Consider the following 21,483-nt stretch of genomic DNA (forward strand, 5'->3'; position numbering starts at 1 on the left):
TTTTGTGAACCATGTGTGAGTGTAGCATTTTATCAGGCTCCATGTATGATTTAGGGGTTAAGGATCTTCATCCTTGCTTATTTTTCAAAATATCGTGCGTTTCTGTACAAATGGTACAAATTCATACGAAATCACCACCTCGTAAAACTCGTGTTTTCTCATAAGATAGGGTTGCAGAGGATGATAATGGTGATCCGTCACTACAAACATACAGCTAAACAGGTCAAATAGAAGAGGAAAGTGAAGGAAATGAGGGAGGGAGATTTAATCTCAGATGCTGACTTCATTGTACAAAGCCCGAGGCACCGCTGAACATCATTCATCAGAGAGAGAAAAACACAGATGCCTGGGGCCCGAGAGGAGATCAGGGAAATGGACATTTCACATAATTATAATTAAAGGGGCCAGAAGAAGATCTGTAAAGTTGCAAAGACTAAAGTCTCAAATCCAAAGAGATATTCTTTATAAAAGTTAAGAGTCAGCCACGCCTACCTAAAACGGTTCGTTCTAACACGCCCCCACATGTCTACATCACTATGTGGGAAGATTTGCATAATGCCGCCCAAATGTTCACGCAAAGAAAGAAGACCTAACTTTATTCTCGCTGTAGTTTTGTTGTTCCCGCCGCCATGTCGTAAAGATGCTGTGTGCTTCGTTGTGAATAGAGGAGAAACAATAATGTACAGTATGTGGAAAATAATGTGTTTTTTTAATCTTAAACCGCATAAACACATTTCATTACACCAAATACACCAAATAATGTTATTTTTAGCAACATCATATGACCCCTTTAAGAGATCTTCATAACATTGAGGCAGAACGGCCAGATCCAACCACATCTTTAGAATGTGTGCATGTTGCTTCTTTATTAGAAGTTATTGTTCAATATGCAGTATATGGGGTTTATTTTAATCGTTTAATCGTACAGGCTACTCCTAACCCTGGGCAACAGGTGATGGTTACCTTAGCAAACAACACTAATAAAATGAACGATATACTCTTGACTTGCTTATGTATTGTTTCCTTCTTTTAGTTCATATTTATGCTTCTAGATCATAAACTTTGGAAAGCAGAGGAAATTATGGTGGGCAAAATTGCATTATGACCATCATAACAATAGGTTGAAAAAATTTTATGCTGATAGTTTACAGTATGTGTTTGCTTAATGTTGTTAACTACAGACCAGTGTTATTTTACTATCATTAATATACTTTTATAATTATTAATATTTTCATGAATTAGTTTTTTATATTTTCTGTTTAAATGTTAATTTTAGTTTTAGTAACTTTAATGTTTAATATTAATTTTATGTTTTAGTAATTTGTTGTACACTGTAAAAAATAAGGCACAATGTACTAAATTATTATGAAGGAATTTTCTGTTTATTTATTGTTTGTTTGTTTTTGTTTTAGGATTAATGTAAATGTCCATAAAATTACTGGATAATGTCCCAGCAGAAAATTACCAGTGCTTTTTCTTTTTTCATTTTCATTTTTTTTTAATTTGTTTTATTACAGTTTATGTTTGTAATTTATATTAGTTTTGAATTCGTTTTTATTTTTTTTAAATGTTCATTTAATTTTAGTTAAGGTTTTAGTAATTTTGTTCTGTTTTTGTAATTTTTATTTCAGTTTAGTTTTTATATTTTCATTTTTTATGTTAATTTCTGTAAAAATTTGTAATTTTGTTGTAATTTAGTCATTTTTATTTGTTTTACTTCCCCCCTTTTATTTATTTATTTTAAATATGTCTATTTAATTTTTATTATTATTATTTTTAATTTAAGTTTTAATTATTTTAGTAGGATACCACTTTATTAGATGAAGCAAAATTATAAATGTTGCTTTGGCTTCTAACTAAAATGAAGTTTAATTTTTCTATATTTTAATTTATATCAGTCATTTTTTACATATATTTTTAGTTTTAGTTAACCATAATAACAATGCAGACTCAAAGGTTCGCAAATTTAGTCTGTACTATTATCTGAACGCCTTCAGTTTGATGTAAAACAAAAGAAATCTAATCATCAGATGCAGCTTCACCACAGATTTTTGAAACATATGACAGAGCCTTTGGGGATGAAGATATGACTGAACTTCAGTGACCTTACAGTAAAGGAGTAGATGCTCTGTTTGTTTCATCTGGTGTGAAATAGAGCCTGTGTTTCGCTCCCGATTTCACAAATCTGAATGCTTCAACAGAAAACAATCTGCTATTGAGAGATAAAAGGGTTGCTAAGGTAACAGGGAAAAACATCCAACACTGAATTCTCATGCCTGGCAGTTACTGTATGAAGGATACTGTGCCACTCATTGTGATGCTCAAGTGTCAGATTCAAAGACTATAATAAAAAAATACAATGATAAAAATATAGCCCTCTAAGTGGAAATCATTGCAGGCCAAGAAATGTATCTTTTCAAATATATTTGTGGCTTTTACAGCAGTCCATCTCAAATCTTCACTAATAGTCAGGGTTTAATGAAACAGGTTACAGCATCAAACAAACAAAACTGACTTCCAAATCACTCCAAAGTCCTCTGTGAAATGGTATGGTATGCTATGGTAACGAACATAACTTTCACATGCATCTGCACATATAAACCGAGGGTAAACGTAATCGTTCAATTGAACGGTGCACATCCATTTCAGACATAGCCTGAAGAGCGCGGATTTCCAAGAGTATTCTCGTTAACTTATCAGGTAATATCTGTGGTTTGACCCATTTCAATGGTGGCCAAAATTATAATTTAAATTTGACGTGCTCATTGACATTAATGTGTAAGAAACACAGTAAAACGCACACAGTCATTTTTTTTTTTCATAATTCAGTAGGCTACTGTTGGTCACCCTTTATGTTTGTCTGTGTTTTTTAAATATTTAAAGCTGCAGTCCGTAACTTTTTTTGGTTAAAAATGATCCAAAATCAATATTTGAGCAAGTAACCAGCCAGTGTTCGAAACTATAGCCTTACTTTAGCTCGATTCACAACGGTTAGCTTATAATAATGTTTTCTAATTTGAGTGGTACGGGTAGGTTTTTGCGGGAAATTCGAGCATGGCTCTGCATCATTACGTCACGCCTGTAAACATAAAGAAGTTGTCCCAGCTACTAGGCTATCGCATGTGAGGATCCTGCAGGTGGCCGATCGTTTATAGCCTTTTCTCAGAGAATTATGAGATGGAGGAAAGGTTCATGGAGTACTCCTGCCTGTATGATGTGTCATCGAGGGACTACCACGACAGAACAAAGAAAGAAAAATGCTGGTGAACTATAGCGGAAGAGCTTCAGCAATGTTTACACTCTTGTTTTCGGAAGTCAGTCGCTAGTTCCGCCTTCTCGATGACATCACGCATGTCATTAAAGACGGCACGCGATGAATGGTCGGGAAGCAACGTGTAGTCTGACATGTTTCTTGTCCAGACATGACAAGATTTTAGGGGTCAAAATCGTGTAATCTGACACAGTGACTATCGTGACCGACAAAAATATCGCAGGCCTGTTCACACCAAGGATGTGAGTTATACACAATGTGCTTTTTAAACGGTCACAAATTAAGTTCAAATTCAAATGTACTACCAACTCAGACCGATAATTTTTTTGATGATACATTTTTGGGTGAACTATCCCTTTAAGATCGTGAATAAATTATTCGTTTACTGTCCAAAAGCGCATTCTTCACAAAAATAAAAGCAATAAAAGGCCAAAGGAAGCATCTCCAGTATGTTTAGAAGAGAACGCCAGTGAAGAATGCTTATAAGGTTATTCGAATTATCACAGTAGACTTCAACTAGTGTGTGTGTGTGTGTGTGTGTGTGTGTGTGTGTACATCGTTCCTCACGCGCGGGTGTTTAAATAAAGTTTGAGTTATTTGAACAATATGGCGGCGCCCGTGTAGCGGTGTGAATCTGTCATATGAGTGTATCGCGTATTAATGAGACACGAGAATGAAGCTTTGAATGGATATTTAATATCGATCACACTGAACGGATCGCAATACATCTCTATAGGTCCCGTTATTTGTCGTGTAAGTAGAATGTGATCCATGTTCTCTATTCTTCATCTGTAACCATTTGACATCTGATGTCTGTAACGTTATATTTGCACATCCTGTCCTGCTAGAAATACTTGCTTTATTACTGAAACCGATTGATAACGTTGTTAAGCACAATGTGAGGCTACGTTACACATCTAAATGCATTAGACCTGACTGCGGCTCTTCTAACACTCATTATCACATTGAACATTGTGCTGCCTTTGAGATTCACTTTGGAGTCCAAGATCACCATGAGTCTTCATCATTGGAGGATGGGTAACCATAGCAACGGGACACTGCTTATTCTCCCTCACTTCTCTTCCACAAACATGAGACCTTGAGTGTGTGTGAGCTGGTGGGCGGCTGACAGAAACACTTCTGTCCTCTAACATCTCACCCTAATCGAGCCTTGCACCATCTTCCTCAGTAGCCTCATCTGCGTCAGATTTGCTTAAGAAAAGATGCCCAAATATCAGATGAGCACGTTTAAGTGTTAATAACTTGCGTTAGATAATGCTGCATTAATACATTTAAATATATTGTGGGACGAGGGGCAGAAATTAAACTGGCCTTGGGCTACAAATGCCACTGGAAATATAAATATGACCCCATATTTAAATTGTGGGGGTGAAAAAATGCCCTAGTAATGAATTCCTGTTTCGTGAAGACTGGTCAGATATTTAAAAATTACTCTAGAAGAGAATTTATTCTTACAGCTTGTGCATTATTTACGGCTACTTTTTAAAGCAGATTTGATTGGAAACTATTATTTTTATTTTTTTTATAAACAATGTTTTTATTTATTTTTATTTTTTTAATAGTATAAAATGCGCTCATAAAGGTAAAAAAAAAAGAAGCCCCATCTATTATTGCCCCAATGCCCCTTAATAAAAAGTGAATTACTGACCCTGATTCAGACAGGTAACAGGGTTGACAGTTAAGCTTTACTACTAGAAATATATTTCAATGATTCCTCTGTACTAAATCATGACAGGTACGGCAAAAAACATAGGCTAGCATATAAAAGATACAATGATTTAAAACAAAATGCCTTTGAACAATTCAATTTTAAAACAATGCTGATGTCATTGTATTTTATTTTTTTATTATTAGTGGAATGTTTAATTTAAAAAGGGAACAATATGATAGTAATTTTAGGATTGACAGATAACCTGATTTACATTTTTAAGGCGAAACATTAAGTGTCATTTTCAACAACTGGCAAATTTAGAGATTTTTGGCTGTAACTTGTCTTCTTTCAGACTAGTGGACAGAAAAATCCACTTTTAATGCTTTATTTTATAACACTTTATGTATTTTCGTCTGTATATTTAAATTACAATCCATATCTTAAAAGGCCTTTTTCTCAAAATGAGATTTTTCATAAATCTCCATTTCAGCAGCACTTACATACACCAAACTTTATAGTTTTATTAAATCTATACGCCGAGCGTTTATAAAGATGGGTTTGTTCATGTATCATTCAGCCGATGGCTGATTTATATAATATCCAAAACAATAAATAAACAAATAAACAAGAATTGAAATAAGAATTTTGACCCTTCATCCAATGATTTTTTCAGAAATTATTTTAGTGCATATTTAATTATTAGTGCATATTTAATTAGACAATGCCTAATTTGCATATTTAATCATAACATCTCAGAAAACTTGTAATACAGAGCAGGTGTCTTAATGAACTGTGATTAATCAGCTGGGGATGTATGGTGAGATTTTTTACTCTATTCATGTAGTGTCTTGCCTTAAAATATAAAAAGAGAATAAAGAAAAGCAAACAAAATATATTAAAAAAGTATATAAAACCTACGGAATAATATATAAGATACAAGAATAAAATTACTGAATTTTTAAATTGGATTGTTGAAGCCATTTTTTTTTTTCAAACATTTATATGAGGGACCCAAATGACACTGATTTATTAGAATGACCTAGAATGAATTATAATGAACTAATGAAATGCTTTTTCATGGGAAAAAAAGGAAAGTAACTCTTCTTTTTCTTTATTTTTTTGAAACATTTTGCAAAGCCTCCAACATGCTTTGTACTGGTAAATTATTTTTATGTTTAATGTGACCAATTTAGAGGTTTTTGTAGGTGTTAAAACACTTGTTTCCAAGGGGACAGGTTTATTTCCACCTTACACTATCTCACTTTGCCATAGTTACGGCGCAAATCTGTTTGTTTCCGTAACAGAACAGACATCTGAACACAATACACCATATCTACCCTATCAGTTTAAAGGAAAACTTTACTATTTTTGAAAATAGGCTAATTTTCCAACTCCCCTAGAGTTAAACAGTTGAGTTTTACCGTTTTCGAATCCATTCAGCCGATCTCCGGGTCTGGCGGTAGCACTTTTAGCTTAGCTTAGCATAGATCATTGAATCCGTTAGCCTATTTTCAGGCGCTGCGCAATATCATTTTCAAAAATAGTGGAGTGTTCCTTTAAAGGGGTCATATGATGCAAAAAGCATCATATGACCCCTTTAAATGAAGGGGCATTCATCTTCATCCATGCTGTTATTGTTCTCTTTTTGACTGTGTGTATGCTCCCCCAGAGTCATGCTGCTCGCTGTGTGCTCGCGGAGGCCACTGCTCGATGCCCATCTGATCAGGCTCAGCGTCCGCGGGCTGTTCAGTGAATCGGGGGTTTGGGAGCGCGACTATAAGGTGGAGACGCGGCGTCGGGTGGAGCAGTGGTGGCACGGCCGCATACAGGAACAGTGGCAGAGAGATGCAGCAGATCAGGTAACTCACTTCATGAAGAACCACGTGACTGGTGATGCACAGCAGATGATTCTAATGTGGAAAGATGCTCAAAACGCATCAGCTCACTGTCAATAGACAATGTTAACCAGGTTTTTTTTATTTTTATCTAATCATCATGTAGTTCTAAACTTGTATGACATTCTCTCTTCTTAACACGAAAGGTGAAGATGCAATATTTACATACAATCTTACTCCTGAAATCATGGTTCAGTTTTTGTTGACAGCATTTTCTGATTCATGGAGTAATAACTAAAATCTCCTCTGTAAAAACCTTTGATAATGGCTTCGTCCATTGTTCGGATTTGTGGAAATGTTTGCAAATTGGTGCATATTTAATGAATGCCTCATTTGCATATTTTAAAATAATATTTCAGAAAACATGTCACTGAGAAAACACGTTGGATGCAATTGATGCAACATCTGTATTGATGGTAAATTTGTTGAATTGAATAAAATTCTTATTTTTTTTGCCATTTACAGTAAGACTAGCTAAGTTGCATGTAAAAAAAATTCTGTAGTACTGTATAGTTACGATGCAGTACATAACGATTCAATTATCAGCACCTTCATAATTGAATAAAAACAAAAAAGCAAAAACACATGTGATGCTCATCTTTATTCGTCATTTTGTAGAAGTAGAGTTAATTTTTTAATTTTTTTGTGGAAAAGGTACACCATCATTATGCTCTGACCAAAGTGACTTGGATGCATCTGATGTTGAAATTACAATATCCCGACTCATAAATACAAACTTCCCACGAGTGCATGAAGCATAGTCAACCGTCCCACAACCTAACCACTTCAACATAAACATAAAACACTAACATGTCTTTTCCTTTTACTCACAAGTACATAAAATAACCCTTAATTTCAACATTTAATCTCCCGATTCAGGCCTCTGCAAATAATGCCGGGAACTAAAAATCCACCCATGCAGTTTCAGTGAATGCAATAAAAATGATTCATGAAGTCCTAACACAAATGGATTAAACTCACATATGAGAAGTGGACTGAACACAATGAAATAAAATCTTTAGCAATTTGCTTTAGTTAAGTAAAATAAGATGAACAAGCAGCAAAAATATAGATTTTTTTCAATGTGGGTGACATGGGCCTGTCACATGGACCACTTTTATGAAGCACTTCTAGTGTTTCTTGACAGACGTTATCAGTATGAACTGTCTTTGAATGAACAAGAGCAATGTGGAAATGCATTAAAATTTCTCTTTTTAAAGGCAAGAGGAGGAGGGTGTTTTCTCCCTGCAGCCTGTGCAGTTACAGTATGCCGTGTTTTACTTTGAAGTGTCTCTCCCTTGAGATTTTCATTCAAAGAATCCCTTCCACCTCACTGAGGAAAACCTTTGTATGTGTGAGAAAAGAGACGTCTGGCCTCTGAAGCGTTCATCTTTTACAGAGAAGCTGCTTTTTGTTGGTGTTTGTTGGTTGGCTTTTAAGCCTTGTTGTTGTGTTCTGTAGGAGAGAGTGGTCTGCTATCAGGACGTGTCTCTCCATCGCGTCTCTCACTTCATGTGTTTGCTGGAGCTGCATTTATTAATAGAATCATTCAGAGACTGAAATCTCAGTTGGATCAGATTTTATCCAAACAACCAACCAGCCCAGAGATTAATCAGATTGCAAGCAATTTAATTTAATATCAGTAACATTAGAAAATTTTATTTGAAGCAAAAAGTATTTGAAACGAAAAGACAAAAGTACAAGACTGTGCTTAAATTCATTTACAAGGGAATGGATTGCTTATCAACATTGTGAATGGCGTAATTGAATCAGAAATGGCAAGAAAATATGAAACTGTCGACTGTTGTCATTGATTGTAAGCAGGATCAGAAATAATAAAACAAATTTCATTAAGGGGCAATATTTACCAACTGGATTTTCTTACCTTTCTAGGAGCAGTTTTTATAATTACCTGTGCTGTCTTGTATGTCAAATACTTCAATTTATCCAACATTTCAGTCAATCAGAATACGACAGACTGTCACCAATAAAATTGTATCAACATCAACAAAAATCATCTTTATACTGCAAACGTGGAACAGAAGCTACACAGACTGTTTAATGCTGCTCGAAGCTGGCAAACATGTATTTACACAACAATCGCATAATGTAAATTGCCTATATAAAAAAAACAAAACATGGAATCATTTCAGGGTACTAGGGTTGCAATTAGGGCTGTCAGTTTAACGCATTATCTTAATTAGTGGTCGACCGATATTGGTCTTTTGACTGCCGATGCCGATATCTTGGAAAGCAGGGTGGCCGATATAAAGCCGATATAATTTTATTTATTTTAATTAATATTTAAGAAATTTGAAATAATTTGAAAATGGATTTAAAAATAAATGTGTAAAATTAACATACTTATACTTTAGATGACAATGTATTTTTCACAAATAAATAAATATTTAATAAAAATATAATTGAATCATATTTTTTCAAATAAAGCCAAGGTAACAGTCATTTTACACACAGCACACAGTGGAAATGACATGAATATGGCAGTGGGCAAATGGATAAAGCGCAGCATAATTTGAAATCACGAGTCTAAATTTTGTCGATCACGCATATCCAGTGAAGCTGAACTCTCCTCCTGTCCGCATTCTATTCGCATAGACCGACCGTCACACAGAGAACATGCGATCATGCAGGATACACATACACACTTCACAAGATCTCAACTGGATTCGACTAAGTTTGCAAGGTTTGTGAAATTAAATGTTCATTAATAGACATTCAAAGATTTGTTCAAATGATATAAATGCGTATTTGCTGAATGCTGACGGCAAACGAGAAAGTATTATAATGTTTGCCTTTCTATTACTAATAATATAAAAGCAATCGTTATAATACTTTTTGTATACATAATCGTTATAATACTTTTTTGTATACATTTTAATTCCTTTGTTTAACCGTTCTATCTGATTATTAGACAGACTTCTATCCGTATTAGACAGAACTGTTAACTACGACAGCGAACAAGAGGGAGAATGTGAGCACTGTGTGCTCAGACGCTTCCGTCGCGCCGTCAAAATAAAGTCCCGCCTCGAAAGCATCGGCCAAACCGGAAAAACGTATCGGCTGAAGCCGATATTTGAAAAATGCCAAATATCGGCCGATATATCGGCCTTGGCGATATATCGGTCGACCACTAATCTGAATTAATTAGTTATGAAAAAATAACGCGATTAAAATATTTTAACCAGTTAACGCACTGACCCCGCCCCCAAATCTGTACGTCATCTTACATTTCATACAGTTGACTGTTAACAAATATGATGCAGGGCAACAACTCCATAAATGCAGTTATGTCCCAAAACGCAAGATATTGGGGTAAAAAATGCCCCTGTACAAGTTTTTGTCTCATATTTATATCATATGATAAGCGATATCACACGAGCAGCAAGAGCAATATCAGACGAGTGCTGTTTCTGTCCTGAATATCACGAGTTTAAATGTGATTTTATACAATAGTTCAGTAAATAAGAAGTTAATATTGTTATATTTTAAACACAATATTATGTTTTTGCTCAGTTTTGCAGAGAACATATTACCTTTAAAGCCATAGCAGAATTGTTTCGCGTCTCCGAGCAGCACAGTGTTGTTTAGTTTCTGAATGAATCCGCGTTTTGAACTAATCGTGTGAATCAATGATTCAAAGGCCGAGCCGTTTACTTCATTCCTGAATGAATCAGCCGTTCGAATGAATGACTCATAAAGACATTTACCGCCACCTGCTGGCAGATTTAGTTTCTTATTTAGAGTATCATTTAATTAAAAAAATTAAAATAATAATAATAAAAACATTAAAGGGATAGTTCACCCAAATTTTTTTAATTCTGTCATCATTTACTCAAACCTGAATGACTTACTTTGTTTTGTGGAACATAAAAGAAGGTATTTTGAAGACTGTTGGTAACAAAGCTGTTTTGATTACCAATGACTTTCATTGTATGAACAGCAAGATATTGGGGTAAAAAATGCCCCTGTACAAGTTTTTGTCTCATATTTATATCATATGATAAGCGATATCACACGAGCATTACCAATGACTTTCATTGTATGAACAAAAAATGCTGAGATGTTTCTTAAATTATCTTCTTTTATGTTCCATAGATAGTTAGGCTGTTGTAGCCTAAATGTTTATGTGTAATAAATTTAATGTTGAATCAAATAAAATATTTCTAAAGCTACAATTTGTAATGTCTACTTGATACTTTCTCATTTAACACGAAAATAGCTTTAAATAATCTTTTGTGGCTATTTTCACAGTCAAAATTATTTTGCGATTAATTGCGATTAATTAGATTAATTAATCGAAACATCATGTAATTAATTAGATTAAAAATTTTAATCGACTGACATCCCTAGTTGCAATATTATGAAATTTTTTTTTTTGCCCCCTTTAAATTTTGGAGGCGTTTTTGTTCATATTTGCCCCAAGACCTTGTTAGTTAAAAGTAATATGTAATGTTTATTCCAAAATATACTTCATATATGGGTCAAAGATGAATAAGAATGTCCGTGATAAAGGACAAATGTAGTTTAAAACACTTGACAAGTTATTAGAGTTAGAAATGTATTCTATGTGTTAGTTAAAAACTTTTACTACAATTTCAAGAAAAGTTTCAATGTATTAAAATGTCATGTGGTGTAACCATGAAGTAAAACAAACAAACATATTTTCCTTACACTTTAATCTTAATTGTCTTAATTATTGTTAAAAATGTATTTAAATATATTATTCAAGGTTTTTACAGATATCGTGAATTATTAATTCATAAGTAAATCATACATTTTCCAACCTGAATTAGGCCTTGTCATAAAAAGGTCAATTTCTTTTTAATAAATATTACTTATTATATTGACCTTGACAAAACAAACACACAGCTTTTTGTTTCACAAGACACTAACTGATGGACTGGAGTGGAGTGGATTACTTGTGGATTATTGTGATGTTTTTATCAGCTGTTTGGACTCTCATTCTGACGGCACCCATTCACTGCAGAGCATCCATTGCTGAGCGATGCAATGCAACATTTCTACAAATCTGTCCCCATGAAGAAACAAACATCTTGGATGGAAAATTTTTGCAAGTTTTTAATTTTGGGTGAATTGTTCCTTTAATGTATTTTTTGGTGAAATAATTCCTTTAAAGCGATTTGACGAACACCCTCAAAATCAGATGGGTTTCTGCTGTGGTATGCCTGTGGTGTTGATGGCAGGGCTTCTAAAAATAGTCTGACCCTGAGCCGAGAACATTTAACACCTTTTGCTTTCGTTCCTCAGACATGTGCGCTGCAGTCCTGCTCCATCTGCTTTGTTTTCCATCAGCAGTTCTTCCTATTGTTTTCTCACACTGTTAGTTTTCACATGTTCTCACCACACAAAGGGTTTCTTGTACAGTCACTGTGCTTTTCATAGAAAACAAATATGCTTCTCTTGTGCTCTGAATAGATTTCAGTTGGGTCGATACTCTGAAAACTGACCTCAATTGTTTACGCACCAAATTTATCAGAGTTCCCAGAGACACCCACCTGAAGACTGATTCACAGGATAAAGGGAAAAGCTTCTCGAGAGATGCAGTGGAGATGTATTCTCTCCCAAAATGGGTCTCTGTCTCTTTCAGCTGCTGAATAATTCAGGCCTTTTTGACCTGCACTGATTAATGCTTGCCCAGTGCGGCGCGCTTCTTCAAAGCCGTCATGAATCATTAAAACTGCCGCGGAGAGCGTGACTGAATGTATGAGCCTTAGCGGGTCTCGCAGGTCAGCAGCCTGCGCTTAAACAAGTCATGTGAATGCCTCATATTAGGACTCTGCTGCTACCTGATGATATTGAGTTGTAACCTCAAGTTTCCACTACACTAGACGGGATTGCTTGTATTCGACCAAGACGATCTGGCATGAATATTATTACAGTAACCAACATACCAAAAGTACCATTGCATGTTTTGGACATGTTCTATGAATGGATTATCATGTAAATATATTATTTACATTTACATTTAGTCATTTAGCAGACGCTTTTATCCAAAGCGACTTACAAATGAGGACAATAAAAGCAGTCAAAACTAACAAAAGAGCAACAATATATAAGTGCAAATGACAAGTCTCGGTTAGCCTAACGCAGTACACGTAGCAAGGTGTATATATACAGTATATATATATATATATTATACACACACACATACTATATATTATAGTAGATGAATATAATTATCATGTGCACCATGGTATATATCAAAAATTCCAGTGAATCCATTGTTACCGCCAAAGTTGTTTTTGTCTTTCCTAAATTCGTTTTTTTTTTTTTTTTCGTTTTAATTGATCTGTATTCCATTTTAATGGTTAAAATCAGAAAACATGTTTAATTAATTTAGATAGTGGAACTTATACAATTTAACAACAATTTATTTAAATAAATAAAAAATAGAGCCCTATGAAATCTGTTCTATTTTGTCCCAAATTTGATTTAATTCTGTGTTTTTCATTTTTCTGGATTCTGTTTTAATGGTTTAATTAAAATGCATTAATCAAAAATGATGTCTAATCAATTAAATTCATATATTTTTTTATTTCAAAAACAATTTCATATATATATTTTTAAATTCGTCACAATAAAAGGTTTAATTTCTCAGAAATGTTGTGTTGTCTGTTTTAACTTTTCTGGATTTATGATTTAATACAAAGTTATTATCAAAAACGGTGGTAAACAATTAGCGGCATTAAACATTAACAATTTAATTCATCATTTAAAATGAAATCAAAGGAAAACAACTCCTTTAATTTCTTGGAAAACAAAGTGCTGCATCAAAGAGGCTTACTGTTAAAATTACTTAAAAATAAAATTGTAATCATATTATTTATATCATCATTATTATTATAATCATTAAACTTTGAGAAATACATTCGACTGTACAATACAGCTCAAATAATACACAAGTTTTATCAGAAGAATTTATGTGAGTGCTTTATAAAACTATAAGCATTATGTTTTGTGATAATCAATGTTTTACCAAAAATGCTATTGATAGAGCTTAAAGGGATAGTTCACCCCAAAATGAAAATGTTGCCATCATTTACTCACACTCACAGTCATTCCAAACCTGCACGAGTTTCTCTCTTCTGTTCAACACAAAAGAAGATAGGCCTATTTTAAAAAATGTTGTTTGAGGTTCCATTGACATCCATAGTATTTCTGTCCATGCTATGGAAGTCAATGCGCCCCCAAAACCATTTCAAAATATCTTCTTTTGTGTTCCACAAAAGAAAGAAAGCCCCACCGGTTTGGAACGGCATGGAAAATCTTGCCGAAATTCTTCAAGAAGGAAGAAACACAGAATGACTCGTTTGTTCTTCCATGTTTAGAGCTCCCGGAAGAAGTTCTACGTTCTCTCCATGTTCCCGTACCCATCGGGTCGGCTGCACATGGGCCACGTGAGGGTTTACACCATTAGCGACACCATCAGCCATTTCCAGAGGATGAGGGGCCATCAGGTAATTTTACTCTTAAAACAGTAATATCAGAATGTACTGCTCTCTGTCAGCAGCACACACATAGTATGATGATTTATCCTCTCTCCTGCCTCATTTTTATATTCATCCACCCACACACAGACACACCAAAACACGGTCCCAGAAATGTAAAAGCTGCAGTCAAGGTCTGCTGGAATGACGTGTGTTTTAATTATGAGGTGTCTGAATAATGGAAATGGTGTGAATATGCTCTTAATCAGAGCTCAAAGTTTGTTATGTATGTTGAGAATGTGCTCACACCTTTTGAAAACAGCACTTTCTAAAGCCTGCAGCTCACCGCGCCAAAGGACTGATGTTATGATTGGTGAGAATGTTTCTGAAAAATACCGTCAGTTTATAACAAGGAGATGGAAGGTCATCGTGGACATCATTATCCTGATGGAGTGTGTTTTATACGGGTGGGTGTTGTGACCTCAATTGATACGACCACAGGAGTCGCTTTATGTCTTGGTTACAGTACATACAGTAATATATAGAAGAGGCATGTTGCTGGAAATACAGCATATGATTTAGAACCATGTGGCAATGCTTATTTTAACACAGGCTCATTGGGAAACCATGCCTCTACCTAGATTTTTGTAAAAAGATACCTATACATACAATACACTCCCGTTTCCAGCTGAAATGAACACTAGTGGTAATAAAACACCAACAACTTGTATTCCTTTTCACACAAATTATGATCACGGCGCAAATTATTGGTTAATAAAGACTTATCTTCAACCAGAGTACTATGTTATGATGACCTCGAAACACTTTTGCCATAGTGCTTGATTTGTGAACCTAGTGCTGTCAAACAATTAATCGCACCCAAAATAAGTTTTTGTTTACATAATATATGTGTGTGTACCGTGTATACTTATTATGCATGTATATATTTAAAGGCACAATATGTAAGATTTTTTTATCAAAATATCCAAAATTATGTTGTGCGCTTTAATAGACTGGTGACGACCGCACAGAGTAGCATTATGCTACAGAACTTTCAAATGTATCTAGTATGATAAAACAGCGCTGCTTTTACCCTGCTTCATTCTACTACGTTAATAAATCATTAGCTCATCCATGAACATGATTTCTGCCCGAGTCCTGTCGGATTGCATCAGCTGGGGATGAAGACCACAACTCCCATGATTCCACACTCAGTCACGGCGTCATCAAACTAGGCCTTTGTCTCTTTGTTTATTTTGAATATGCGCCCTCTAGCGGCGAAAATTACATATTGTGCCTTTAAGAAAAATGCGTTTTGTTTATATATAAAATATTAATATGTATATATAATATAAATGATATTTGCATATAAATATATAGATGTAAATATTTTAAAAATATATACATGTATGTTTGTGTATTTATATATATATACAGTACATCATAAATATACACAGTACACACACATATATTTTGTAAACAAAAACTTTTATTTTGGATGCGATTAATGCTTGACAGCACCAGAACTGATACATTTTGAAAATTGCATCAAATATCCAGCTCTATATGTATGGCTTTTCTGATATAGTAAACTTGCTCGGTAGCGCACCCGGTACAGCAGTGCATTTCAAAGCTTAAAGACTTTTATAAGCAAACTAAAATGGCCTGGTTGCTTAAGCTAACTGTTTTTGTTAGCACGGTTAGATTTAGTGTTGGCATTTAATTTTTAAACTGCCGTGATACATATAAAATAATAAAAAATGTTGCCAGATTCACGTTCATCTGTTTTGGATAAAACTAAACATGCTAGACTAGACTAAACTAGACATTTGTGAAAGAAGCGACGTAATACCATTTTATAGAAATGTCACCACAGGCACATATGTACGAACGTGCCGTAAAATAGCTAAATAATGTCAAAATATTAACAGACAAAAAAAAATCACATTTTGATATTTTCTGGGATTGTTTCAATAACAATAATTTAACAATATTTTGCTGAGTGTGTTTTTGTGCTGGTACTTGGCTGGCTTACATTTACATTTAGGTAATTTAGCAGAGACTTTTATCCAAAGTGACTTGAGGACGATAGAAGCTATAAAAAAACCAAAAGAAGATCAACAATATGTAAGTGCTGTGACAAGTCCCGGTTAGTCTAAAGCAGTACATGTAGCAAAGTTTTTTTTTTTTTTTTTTAATAATAAGAATGAAAAGTATATATAGAATAGAGAGTGCTAGTGTTAGAGGGTCACTTTTTTAATAAATAAAAAAAGAAAACAAGTAGATAGAATAGAGAGTGTTATTGTTAGAGGGTAAGAGTGTAGATGGAAGAGGTGTGTCTTTAGCCGTTTCTTGAAAATGCTAAGAATAAAATACTATCTGTCTAATACCAATCAAATGAAATTAGTATCAACAAAATCCATCTTTGCACTGCCGAAGTGGCACTGAAGCTGCATCTGAAGCGGCATTTAGATACATTTACACAGACTGTTTATTGCAGCTCAGAGGTGGAATGAATGCATTTACCCTGCAATTATAGATGCATGAATAATGTTATGAGATTTAAAAAAAAAAAATTTAATTATGAAATTATTTAAAAAGCAATAATTGATACTTTTAAGTGTGAAAATTTAACTGCCAGTAGGTGGCGGCAAGTCCTAATGAGTGAGTCACTTCAAACAATTCATTCAAAAGGCTGATTCATTCAGTCATTGAATCATTCATTAAACTGATTTGTTCAAAACGCAGATTCATTCAGTAACGAAATACCGCTATGTGTTGCTTGCAGACGAAAAACGGTTCTGCTGTGGTTCATCTGGAAATTTTTATGACAGAAAAAAGCAAAAACATACAATATTGACAGTATTTTGTAACTCAAAATGTTGTTTATTTAGCTGTTTTTATAAAATCAGTATGACTTTTGCATAACTTTTGAAATAACAGAACTCGTGTGATATTGCCTGACTATATCGTTTAGTATAAATATAAAATTGGCCCTGTATATCTTGTTTTGTTTGACATACTTGATAATGTCATCTTGCACATTTTTAAAACAATAATTATGATGTTGCTAGATTTGTCTTGGTGGTCATTTGTGGCCCTTTTGTTATATTTCAGGCATTATTGTAGATGATACGTGTCGCACACCCCTGAGTCTGTCCTTTCTTCAGTAGATGTTTTACTCTGTGTTATTGTTTGCTGTTTGTTCTTTCACTCACTCACTCTTTCGGTTTCCCAGTCTCTCTGTCTCTGTCTTTAAGTCTCTCTCTCCCTCATGTCCTTTAAATCATCCCCTCATCCATCTCTGTCCTCTGCGTGACGAATCTCTCTCTGCTCAAAGGCACAGGCAGCATCTGGTGTGTGTTGTAAGCACAGCACTAAGTGTGTGAGGATTTAATGGAGCTCGACGAAGTGCTGCTATTGATTGAATTGGAATTGACCGTGTTCAGTTTCGAAGACTTCTCCGAAAACAAACTGATCGAGTGAGCGACTATAAATCTCACCATGCTAGCTTTGACTTCAACTACAATTTACCCCATGTTTGTTCTTACATGTTTAGAGAACTAGTAAAAGAAAAGGCCTTGCTGCCTCACTGTCTAGTCAGTCGATGTCTTAGCCAATCTTTAGTGACTTCACTGCAGATGTCTCAGTAGAGCTGCGGTCGGAAGTACATTTTATAAATGTATTTCTTTCTGCCTCTCCATCATATGCTATTTTGTTCTAGTGCATTGCACAAATGGATAGCATGTTGATCTACTTTAATCAGGAATGCTGGGATTACGTATATGTACTATTTCTGGTGTCATAATCCACTTTTAGTGTAGATTTGGGCATTTATTTTATTTAATTATTATTGTTTTTTTTATTTAGTTTAGTTTTATTTTTTAGATCACACTGTTTTGCGTGTCATGGCTATATATATTTAGAATTTATTTAATTTTATTGTATTTTATTATATTTTGTTGTGTTTTTTATTTTATTTTATTTTGTTTAGTTTAGTTTTGTTTAGCTTAGATCACAATGTTTTGCATGGCTATATAAGTTTAGAATTTATTTTATTTTATTTTATTGTATTTTATTATATTTTGTTGTGTTTTTTTATTTTATTTTATTATTTTTATTTTGTTTTGTTTTTCGTTTTGTTTCGTTTAGCTTAGATCACAATGTTTTGCGTGTCATGGCTATATAAATCCATAAAAATGTTTTCATAGTTTTGAGATGCAATTTAATATACAATACATTGAATCTAAACTGAAAATGTTTCAATAAAGCTAGATGTTTGTGCCTCCCTCTGTACCGTGGTAAAATCACAGTAATGCACAGTGATGCTCTTGTTATTTTATTTTATTTTATTCTATTTTGTTGTGTTTTTTATTTAATTTTATTATTTTTATTTTGTTTTGTTTTTGTTTTGTTTTGTTTTTTGTTTCATTTCGTTTAGCTTAGATCACAATGTTTTGCGTGTCATGGCTATATAAATCCATACAATTTTTTCATAGTTTTGAGATGCAATTTAATATACAATACATTGAAGCTAAACTGAAAATGTTTAAATAAAGCTAGATGTTTGTGCCTCCCTCTGTACCGTGGTAAAATCACAGTAATGCACAGTAATGCTCTTGTTATTTTATTTTATTTTATTCTATTTTATTCTATTTTGTTGTGTTTTTTATTTAATTTTATTATTTTTATTTTGTTTTGTTTTGTTTTGTTTTGTTTTGTTTTTTGTTTCATTTCGTTTAGCTTAGATCACAATGTTTTGCGTGTCATGGCTATATAAATCCATAAAATTTTTTCATAGTTTTGAGATGCAATTTAATATACAATACATTGAAGCTAAACTGAAAATGTTTAAATAAAGCTAGATGTTTGTGCCTCCCTCTGTACCGTGGTAAAATCACAGTAATGCACAGTAATGCTCTTGCATTTTTTTTTATAAAACAAGAGCAACATGATAGTGATCAAATAATAGTTATATTAATTGTAAAAGGTAATGTAATTCATAATTCATAATTTTCCAGTTGTCAAGTAGATCATGCACGTATTTTTAATTCCAGTTTTAGCATTGCAATGGTGCCAAACCACCAACATGAGAGTTTCCTCCTTTTAGCCAAAGCTTATTCTGTGATGTTTAGATCCTTTACTGGTAGGCATTTATTGATCAGTGAAAGATGTGGTTGCACTACACTTTACATTTAATTGACTTCAACTCAAGGGCATGCGGATGCGGGAGAACGGAAACACAGGCTCGTGCAATGAAGCTTCGCCGCATTTCACTGCATTTCTAGAGTTCAGGTTTGGTGAAATCTGACCTGCAAATCCATATCCTGTAAGAAAAAAAAATGTTTAAAAAGTTAAAAAACTTCAAAATTCTGCATCAAAGTGAAATAGACTGTATACATAGACTACATACATATTGGTTTATTATAATTTGTTATGTGTTCAATTGATGTTTTTAACACATATGCTGAAGAGTGTCGAAAGTGTGAGTGTGGCTGGTTTTTTTGCATTATGTGGTGACGCTGTGCTCTTTTAGCAGATGTTTTGCAGTCATCAGTCCTCTCAGCTGTCTGGAGCAGGAGTGTTAGAACAAAAAACTATATAGACAAGGATGCATTTTCATGGCTGTGATTGACACTTGTGTTTGACAGCTCTGTTAATGGCTTTGTTTTCTCCATGTTTCTTGAGAAAAGAAGTTTAACCGTGGATTCTCAAGAACGTAGACCTGTTGAAACATGGAGATGCTTGGCTTTGGTTCAGAATGAATTTCTTCTGTTTGTTTCATGGATGGGTCAGTCATGCTGCAGATGGAGGAAGTGTTATACAACTATTGCACAATCTGCTGCTTTATTCTACTGCTTTTGCTTCTATAACCATCTACGCCATTTACATTTGACAATAGAAAAGCTTTTATCTCCTGGCCATCTCACAAAATACCTCCGTAATATCCACTTCAGTTTTGTACCTTTATGTAGACTGCACACAAGTTATTATCATTAGTAAAACTAAACTAAAACCATTCAAATATATGTATTTTTTTGCTTAAAATAAATGTATTAACTTTAATTTTATTAACTTAATTAAAATAAAATAGTATTTGTTTTATTTTTTATTTTATTTCAGGTAGTTGCTAAAACAATGTTTGAAGTATTGAAATAACTAAAACTAAATAAACTAAAAACTAAAGCTGAATAAAAACTCTATAGACATTAAAAAAATGACAAAATGCACAAAACCCCCCCCAGAAAACTACACAGGGAAAAATTGCCACTAGATAAAGGGCATAAAATATGAACAGTATCCGAAGTATTTTAGTCCAAAGTATTTTCTTATTAACTGAAACTCTGTTGTCTGATATTCCCCAAGCCTGATAAGTGTAATAATAATAATCATATAAATAATAATAATAATAATGTATTTTATATTTATTAATAAATTATTATTATTATTATAATTGAAATAGTTTGAAATATTCAGAATCAGTATATATCAGAAATATTATATATATCAGAAAATCAATTTGACAGCCCTATACTTCTGTGAATATTTGTAAATAAGAAATACAATTTAAACATTTTCAGACATTTTACAATAATTAGCCATAATTTACTGTTTTTTATTTATTTATTTATTTATTTGCAGTCTGGTATGATGAAGGTAATAACTTATTTTCTGGTAATTAATTCAATAACTGCTCCAACTGATTCATAAATATTCCTGATTCACTAAAAAGAACCACTCATTCTCACCGAGATTGTTGCTTTCTTTTTTAAGAATTAGTGCTTGTTATACTTTCAAAAATGTTTATACTGTTATGTTTCTAGCCACCTTGTTCTTATAGGAATAGTTCACCCAAAAATGAAAGTTTGCTGAACATTTACCCACTCATTTACTCTATCCAGGATGCAGATGAGTTTGTTTCTTCATCAGATTTGGAGAAATGTAGCATTGCATCACTTGCTCCTCTGCAGTGAATGGGTGCCGTCAGAATGAGAGTCCAAACAGCTGATAAAAACATCACAATAATCCACACCACTCCAGTTCATCAGTTAGTGTCTTGTGAAGCTAAAAGCTGTGGGTTTAAAAGAAATCCATCATTAAGACTTATTTACCTTCGAACAGTTGTTTCTGGCCAAAATCCATAATCCATAATAACGCTTCATCCAGTGAAAAAGT

At 33.6% G+C, this 21,483-nt stretch overlaps 1 protein-coding gene across 1 annotated transcript in view; it reads left to right on the forward strand.

The window, feature by feature from the left end:
- The first annotated feature begins 3,887 nt into the window (after positions 1-3,887).
- The window catches only part of lars2 (leucyl-tRNA synthetase 2, mitochondrial), an 83,832-nt gene continuing 66,236 nt past the window's right edge, over positions 3,888-21,483 (forward strand). The window contains exons 1-3 of the mRNA XM_016544139.1: positions 3,888-4,024; positions 6,613-6,802; positions 14,209-14,337. Of these exons, the coding sequence (XP_016399625.1) occupies positions 6,617-6,802; positions 14,209-14,337 (315 nt within the window). The 5' untranslated portion in view covers positions 3,888-4,024; positions 6,613-6,616. The remainder of the gene's footprint in view (positions 4,025-6,612; positions 6,803-14,208; positions 14,338-21,483) is intronic.

The sequence above is a fragment of the Sinocyclocheilus rhinocerous genome, unplaced genomic scaffold (genome assembly GCF_001515625.1).
Source record: "Sinocyclocheilus rhinocerous isolate Xijiao unplaced genomic scaffold, SAMN03320098_v1.1 scaffold369, whole genome shotgun sequence".
NCBI lineage: Eukaryota > Metazoa > Chordata > Actinopteri > Cypriniformes > Cyprinidae > Sinocyclocheilus > Sinocyclocheilus rhinocerous.